The sequence below is a fragment of the Mandrillus leucophaeus genome, unplaced genomic scaffold (genome assembly GCF_000951045.1).
Source record: "Mandrillus leucophaeus isolate KB7577 unplaced genomic scaffold, Mleu.le_1.0 Scaffold22, whole genome shotgun sequence".
Lineage (NCBI taxonomy): Eukaryota > Metazoa > Chordata > Mammalia > Primates > Cercopithecidae > Mandrillus > Mandrillus leucophaeus.
In genome coordinates, this window is record NW_012102254.1 from 1,688,806 (window position 1) to 1,697,115 (window position 8,310).

General features: G+C 51.7%; 1 protein-coding gene across 1 annotated transcript in view; it reads left to right on the plus strand.

Moving 5' to 3' along the window:
• Positions 1–388: 388 nt before the first annotated feature.
• Positions 389–8,310, plus strand: part of LOC105540380 (cytochrome b-c1 complex subunit 1, mitochondrial) — an 11,834-nt gene continuing 3,912 nt past the window's right edge. Inside the window, exons 1-6 of the mRNA XM_011980974.1 lie at positions 389–1,083; positions 1,346–1,486; positions 5,030–5,116; positions 6,076–6,205; positions 6,424–6,622; positions 7,214–7,293. Of these exons, the coding sequence (XP_011836364.1) occupies positions 1,015–1,083; positions 1,346–1,486; positions 5,030–5,116; positions 6,076–6,205; positions 6,424–6,622; positions 7,214–7,293 (706 nt within the window). The 5' untranslated portion in view covers positions 389–1,014. The remainder of the gene's footprint in view (positions 1,084–1,345; positions 1,487–5,029; positions 5,117–6,075; positions 6,206–6,423; positions 6,623–7,213; positions 7,294–8,310) is intronic.

Below are 8,310 nucleotides of genomic sequence, written 5' to 3' on the forward strand. Positions count from 1 at the left end.
CTCCTGCCTCAGCCTCCCGAGTAGCTAGGATTATAAGCATGCGCCACCACGCCCAGCTAATTTTGTGTTTTTAGTAGAGATGGGGTTTCTCCATGTTGGTCAGGCTGGTCTTAAACTCCTGACAGGTGATCCGCCCGACTCGGCCTCCCAAAGTGCTGGGATTACAGGCCTGACCCACCGCGCCCAGCTAGAATTCTTTTTCCTCTTACAGGAAAGGAAAAGTTTCACTATGTTGGCCAGGCTGGTCTCGAACTCCTGGCCTCAAGTGATCCACGTGCCTCGGCCTCCCAGTGTTGGGATTACAGGCGTGAGCCACCGCGCCCGGTCTCTACTTAATTCTTTTAAAGAGAAAACTGGCAGGGCGCAAACCTGGCCAACATGGAGAAACCTTGTCTCTTAAAGATACAACAATTAGCCGGGCGTAATCCCAGCTACTCGGGAGGCTGCGGCAGAATTGCTTGAACCTGGGAGGCGGAGGCTGCAGTGGGCCGAGATCGCGCCACTGCACTCCAGCCTGGGCGACAGAGCGAGACCGTCTCAGAAAATTAAAAATAAATAAATAAATAAAGAGAAAAAAAACTGACTTTCAGCACCGCCTTGTGGTCCCAGGTAAGTTTCCACTCTGGTACTTCAGCCCTGGGCTCGAACCTGCAGACACACTGCGGCTGCAACGCCCCACCCGCCAGACCTCTACTGGGAGTACGCAGCGCGGCTGGTGAGAAACATTGTGCACTCTGACTTCCACGCGTGGAATGGGGAGATGGACCGCACGGCGGGCAAACCTGCTCGGGCTGATGGACGGCAGGCGGACTGTGTGCGCAGGCACGGGCGGCAGCACTGATAGAGCCAGCCAGCCAGCCAGCCAGCCAAAGCCAGGCCAGCACAACTGACGGTCCAGGATCCCGCCAGGAGGCGGCCGAGCGCCAACTTTACGATACTACGCCTGCGCCGCGACCGCCAACGCGCCTACTCTACGCTTGCGCGGCGCAACTTAGAGCCGACTAGAGCTGGAAGATGGCGGCGTCCGTGGTCTGCCGGGCCGCTACCTCCGGGACACAAGTGCTATTGCGCGCCCGCCGCTCGGTGAGGTGGTGGCGAGAGCGCGGGGCTTCAGGGGACAGGGCTTCGGGAAGCGGACGGGTGTGGGCTGTTAGCAGTGGCAGGTCGAGGTGGGGAGGACGCGGGGTCAGGGCCGTGGGAAGGTCATGGAGGAGGGCAGGGAAAGGTACCTCGCCGCTGGCCTAGGGGCGGGGGCGGGGACGGGGACTGGGATCCTCCTGAGCACCTGGGAGGTGGTGAGCGATTCCCCAACAGAGTCCTCACTCGCAGCTGTTCCCTTCCACAGCCGACCCTGCTGCGGACGCCAGCCTTGCGGAGTACGGCAACCTTCGCTCAGGCGCTCCAGTTCGTGCCGGAGACGCAGGTTAGCCTGCTGGACAACGGCCTGCGTGTGGCCTCCGAGCAGTCCTCTCAGCCCACTTGCACGGTGAGCTGGGGACGCCACTGGGGAGAGGGCCTCCAGATTAGGCCTGCCATCTTTTCTCAGGTTGGGGTGTGACCTTGGGCTCGGGTCTTCCCGTTTATGGTTTGGGTTCGGACTCAGGATCACTCACCCCGAGAATGGCCCCATTCCCGACCCTAGCCACGCCTTGGCTTCACGGGACAATCTTCACTATAAGCCAACATTGTTTAGCATATAATGCCCGTCAAGTAGGCGGCCAAATTCTTTTCCAGCCTTTTGTTAAGGAGCCCACGTGAGAGAAGTGATCACGTCTCCTCTTATAATGCGGAAAATGGGATTCAGACACCTTAGGTGACTTGCAGGCGTCCAGGTCTGTCACCCTCATTATGCCCAAGCTCATAATCTCCAGGCTAGACCACAAATGCATTTTAGGAAGAAATTAATTTTAACAGTACAATGAAATGTGTGATTTCCCAAAAAATACAAATTCTCAAAATTGACTCAAGGATAGAAATCTTGACTCACAAATAGATATATGAATAGGTGAGAAGAGTCCCAAGAAATAATTATCTCCTCCTCCCTTCAGTCCCCATCCCCCAGCTCCAGGACCAGATGTTTTTATTGACACATCCTTTTAGTTTTCCAGAAACAATGTCCTGCGATTTAAATTATTACTAAGCATAGGAAAAGGTGGCCTGCAACTTCCTTGTTATATGGCACCTGTTGTAGTAAAGAATGCTGTATTACATGAACTTCAAAATGTCCTAGATTGTAAGGAGCCGTCTGTGTTCCAGTGCAGAGAATCTTAAGAGTCTTGCCAATTTTGATAAAAGGGTACTGTAGATTGTAAAATGCCTCTTGCATTCCAAGATGTTAGATGTGAAATACATGTTCATCTAAGATTGTGTGACTTGTGATATATGCATTGACATCTCTTAGGAAAGCAAATATTACTTTATGTTCTCATTTATCAGTGGGAGCTAAGAAATATGTATATACAGATGTAGAAAGTGGAATGGTGGACAGTGAAGACTTGGAAAGATGAAAGGGTGGATAATGAGAAACTACTTAATGGGTTGGGGCCTGGAGGTTCACGCCTCTAATCTCAGCACTTTGAGAGGCCAAGGCAGGCGGATCACCTAAGATGAGGAGTTCAAGACCAGCCTGGCAAACATAGTGAAGCCCCATCTCTACTAAAAATACAAAAATTAGCCATGCATGGCAGCACATGCCTGTAATCCCAGCTACTGGGGAGGCTGAGGCAGGAGAATCGCTTGAACCCAAGAGGCAGAGATTGCAGTGAGCCAAGATCGTGCCACTGTACTCCAGCCTGAGTGACAGAGCGAGAGTCCATCTCAAAAAAAAAAAAAGAAGAAATTACTTAATGGGTACAAGGTGTGTTATTCTGGTGATGGATAACGTAAAAGCCCTGATTTGACTACTTGTGCTTTTTTTTTTTTTTTTGGAGACAGAGTTTCGCTCTTGTTACACAGGCTGGTGTGCAATGGTGCAGTCTCGGCTCACTGCAACCTCCATCTCCCGGGTTCAAGTGATTCTCCTGCCTCAACCTCCTGAGTAACTGGGATTACAGGCATGTGCCACCGTGCCCGGCTAATTTTTTGTATTTTTAGTAGAGATGAGGTTTCTCCACGTTGGTCAGGCTGGTCTTGAACTCCCTTGACTACTTGTGCATTCTGTGCATGTAACGACATCGCACTTGTGTGCGGGGCACAGTGGCTAACACAGGTAATTCCAGGGCTTTGAGAGGCCAAAGCAGGAGGATCAATTGAGCCCAGGAATACGAGGTTGCAGTAAGCCATGATTACTCTGGCCTGGGTGACAGAGCAAGGCCCTCTGTCTTTGAAAAAAAAAAAAAAAAATGGAGTTTTGGGTGTGGATATAAACTTTTAAAAATTGCGCTTGTACCCCATAAATTTATACAATTAAAAAAAAGTCTTGGCGCAGTGGCTCATGCCTGTAGTTCTAGCACTTTGGGAGACCGAGGCAGGCGGATTATGAGGTCAAGAGATTAAGACCATCCTGGCCAACGTGGTGAAACCCCACCTCTACTAAAAATACAAAAATTAGCTGGGCGTGGTGGCACACACCTATAGTCCCAGCTACTCGTAAGGCTGAAGCAGGAGAATCGCTTGAACCCAGGAAGCAGAGGTTGAGTGAGCTGACATCAGGCCACTGCACTCCAGCCTCGTGACCGAGTGAGACTCCATGTCAAAACAAAAAAAGTGGCCGAGCGCGGTGGCTCACGCCTGTAATCCCAGCACTTGGGAGGCTGAGGCGGGTGGGTCACAAGGTCAGGAGATCGAGAGCATCCTGGCTAACATGGTAAAACCCCATCTCTACTAAAAATACAAAAAATTAGCCGGGTGTGGTGGCAGGCACCTATAGTCCCAGCTACTTGGGAGGCTGAGGCAGGAGAATGGCGTGAACCCGGGAGTGAGCCGAGATCACGCCATTGCACTCCAGCCTGGGTGACAGAGTGAGACTCCATCTCGAAAAAGAAAAGTATCTTAGGAAAGTAGATGTGAAAAACTTAAATCAGCTGTGAACAAATACTAAATTAAAAGACTAGACCATGTGACCAGGTGGGGTGAGTGGTACATGTTTCTGTTTCTTTTTCTTCTTTTTTTTTTTTTTTTTTTTTGTTTTTTTGAGATGGAGTCTCTGTCTCACCCAGGCTGGAGTGCAGTGGCACAGTCTGGACTCACTACAACCTCTGCCTCCCGGGCTCAAGCGATTCTTCTGCGTCAGCCTCCCAAGTAGCTGGGACTACAGGCATGTGCCACCATGCTCAACTAATTTTTGTATTTGTAGTAGAGACAGGGTTTCACCATGTTGGCCAGGCTGGTCTCAAACTCCTGACCTCGTGATCCACCCGCCTCGGCCTCCCAAAGTGCTGGGATTACAGGTATAAGGCACCACGCCTGGCCTGTGGTGCATGTTTCACAGCAACCAGGAGGCTGTCAAGAAAATTAATATTATCTTATTGGGTGCCAGGGCAACACTGGGCAGTGTTTGGTGTCCAGATCTGATTAAAAACGACAACAAAATGGTGTTATAGGAACAATATTTAGTGTGATAAAATATACAGTCTAAACCAATAGTCCCTTCCTTAATGATGAAAGGATCAAATCATTGCCAGAACAAAGGCAGCGTGTAATTTTTAGAAAGGAAAAAATAAGTAGTTGTTTGCAAATGATGTGTTGTATGCCTAGACAAAAACAAATAATTAACTGAAAAGTGAGAGTGAATTTAAGGATTTTGTATGCTGGTGAGACCAGGTAAATGTGCACAGTTAGAAGTGTCCCTGGGGGTCCTTGATAGCCAATCAGGAGAGCAATGATGCAGTGTGACTAGTCATTCGGCTGGCCCTCTGTTTGCCAGGCATGACTGTATCTCCAAGCACAGGGGTCCTGCTGGGGCGGTTCTCCCTGACTTCAGGATTCATGAGTCCCTGCCTGGGGCTTGTACTGAGTCACTCAGGTGGGGTGTGAGTAGGGGGCTGGGGAGTGGTTTGTTTGTAACCTTTGTTGGTGGCTTCTTGTCCAGGTGGGAGTGTGGATTGATGTTGGCAGCCGTTTTGAGACTGAGAAGAACAATGGGGCAGGCTACTTTTTGGAGCATCTGGCTTTCAAGGTGAGGCTCTTGAAGTCTGTCTCCTCTGGGCTTAGGGCTGCCTGTTGTCCCTCCTGAGGATGAAGGTCAGAAAAAATAGCCTGATTATGGGCCTCAGTGGCGGGGCTGATGTCTGGCCAGCCTTCCTAAAAGGAACCACATGAGCTTAACGTCTCCTGAGTAGGTACGTATCTGATGAGCCCCTGCATGAGGCCCTCAGAGCCAAGAAGACCCAAGGAACCACAGGAACCCCACTTTTCACCAGAGAAGCCAGGCCTGTGTTATGTGCATGCATACAGGAGACCTGTGGAACACACATAGATATGCACGTGCATTGTAACAAACCCACAGACATGGGCATACATGCTTGCTTATGAAATGTTCTGCTGTGGTGGAATACCTGGGCATCCCTTGGTTGGGGTGGGCAGGGCCATGGAGCTCTAATGGGCAACCCAGCCAGCTGTAATGTCACGGGTATGTGTGCAGTATTAACCAAGAGATAGCACCACTGTTCTCCACACATAGGACTAGGATTGGGTCCCACAGAGGTGGCCACTAGCATGTATAAACAGACACATACAGTCATGGGAATGGCATGGGAGGAGTGGGTTCTATCACTTGAACACAGGTGTGGGCTTACCTGACCATGGCTGTCAATAAGAAGGGGGAGGTGTACTGGTAATGACCCCACTGCTCGTTGGTAAGGTGTTACAGGAGCTTTAGGAAACACTTGGTCTGGCCATGCCCTTCTGTCCTGGCCCTGGTTATCTCTATTCTGTTGGCCCGTGATGCCATGGCCTTGGTCACCACAAGGCCTGCTTAGTACTTGGTAAACACAGACTCTGGGATCTGTGTCCCCAGAGTCTATGCTGAGGGAGGTACTTGTGGACCAGTGGTCCTGCTGGATCTTTAGCCTCTGAGGACAGGGTTCTTGGGCTCCTGTGTGGCTTCTGATTGGTCTGGTTGATATCTGATTCCAGGGAACAAAGAATCGGCCTGGCAGTGCCCTGGAGAAGGAGGTGGAGAGCATGGGGGCCCATCTTAATGCCTACAGCACCCGGGAACACACAGCTTACTACATCAAGGCGCTGTCCAAGGATCTGCCAAAAGGTAACACCTGGAGGAAGAGGTGGGGCAGAGGGCAGGGGGGCAGAGGACAGCTACCCAGGAGTCCCTGGCTGACCACAGAATCATATTACCCTTAGCGTATGGCTTTGCAGCTGGGCAACTAGGGGTGGGCAGCAGGAGATGCCAGGCCTGGGGATTTTGTGCTGTCGTTGGTCTCCAGTGGTCCACCTGGCACCTAAACATGTCCTCCTTGCATCTAGTTGTGGAGCTCTTGGGTGACATTGTGCAGAACTGTAGTCTGGAAGACTCACAGATCGAGAAGGAACGTGATGTGATCCTGCGGGAGATGCAGGAGAATGATGCATCTATGCGAGACGTGGTCTTTGACTACCTGCATGCCACAGCATTCCAGGGCACACCTCTAGCCCAGGCTGTGGAGGGGCCCAGTGAGAATGTCAGGTGAGAGTTGGCTGGGCTTGTGGTGGGATGCTTGCCCCATTCTCGCCTGGCCAGACCCTTTCCAGGTCACATTTTTAGTTGGCTAACTGTCTGTCGGGGTTATTTTCCTGAGTCATGCGATTGGAGACAGTTTCTATATCCGTGTGGTCCAGTGAGTCTTTTTTAATGGCTTTGTGGGCTTCACTTGAGTTTTGGGCTTTGTTTTAAGGTATGTTTTGGTGCATGTCCTGACAGTCCAAGGGCGAGGTGTCTGGGTGTCCCCTCCATGTGGTCTCTTGTCTCCTTTGGTGATGGCTCTGGGAGCTTTGGTACTGCCCTTTGAGAGTCCTACAGTGTTGGCTCACACATTCTCAGAGAAGACTATGAGTCTGTCCTGAGGTCAGGCATGAGGCAAGGGCAGACGAGGGTTGCCCTCTGGGCCTTGGAGGGGTGGGTGGCAGAGATGGGGAAAGGGGGTCGGGGGTGTGCTAGGGCCCACTCTTCGGAGAAACCATGCCTCTCCTAGTCTGCCTCCTCAGTCCCATTCACGCACACACCCCAACTCACTCCAGTGTGGTAGAGGTGCTGACACACTGGCCATATGTCTTGTAGGAAGCTGTCTCGTGCAGACTTGACCGAGTACCTCAGCACTCATTACAAGGCCCCTCGAATGGTGCTGGCAGCAGCTGGAGGTGAGTGATGGACTCACTGAAGTGGGGTCCTAGCCTTGGTTATCAAAGCCAAGGTCCTGGTTCCCACCATAGGGGACCTTCCACCCCAGGGGACCCTGCTCCCACCCTAACCTTGAGGGGAATGACCTTCTGCCTGTGCTGTCTGAGGTGGGATAGGAGTCTACCCTGCTGCCACCACTGGGACTGGTTAAACAGGATGCTGTCCCTCTGGTACAGGTCTGTCTTAGCCCCACCTGGTCTTAGGATACTGAGTTTATGGGCTGGTAGGGGATGTAAGCCCCTGGCCTTGTTCCTTGTGGCCTTGCCCTTGGGAGAGCCAGCCATTAGTTGTGTATTGATGCATGCCTGATAACAGACCAAGAAGTGCCTTGAAAGGAAGGCACAGAGGGGTCGGGGAGATTTCACTGGGGCCTCAGAGTTGTAGGTTGGGGGAGGGGCTTTTTAAAGCACCTGTAGTTTGAACAGAAGCCTGAAAGGTGGTGAGTGTTACTTAGGTGGTATGGGGAACTGAGCACAGGGGAAGAGCATGTCATGGTCTGAGGTTTGCTCTGCTGCTGTGTGGGGTCACAGTGCAGGCAGGCTAGCTAGAGAGGGGCTGTGGTAGGGACTGGGCAGGAGATGGCAGGAGCAAGGGGGAGCAGTAAATGTACTCCAGGTGGTTTTATAGATGGAACCTGGTTGGGGTCTGGACATGGGTAAGGAACCGAGGTTAAGATGCTTCCCATCTTGGCTGGGCGTGGTGGCTCACGCCTGTAATCCTAGCACTTTGGGAGGCCGAGGTAGGTTAATCACTTGAGGTCAGGAGTTCGAGACCAGCCTAGCCAACATGGCAAAACCCTGTTTCTAGTAAAAGTACAAAAATTAGCCAGGCGTGGTGGCAGGCACCTATAATCCCAGCTACTCGGAAGGCTGAGGCAGGAGAATCGCTTGAACCTGGGGGGCGGAGGTTGCAGTGAGCTGAGATTGTGCCACTGCGCTCTGGCCTGGGCAACAGAGTGAGACTCCATCTCAAAAAAA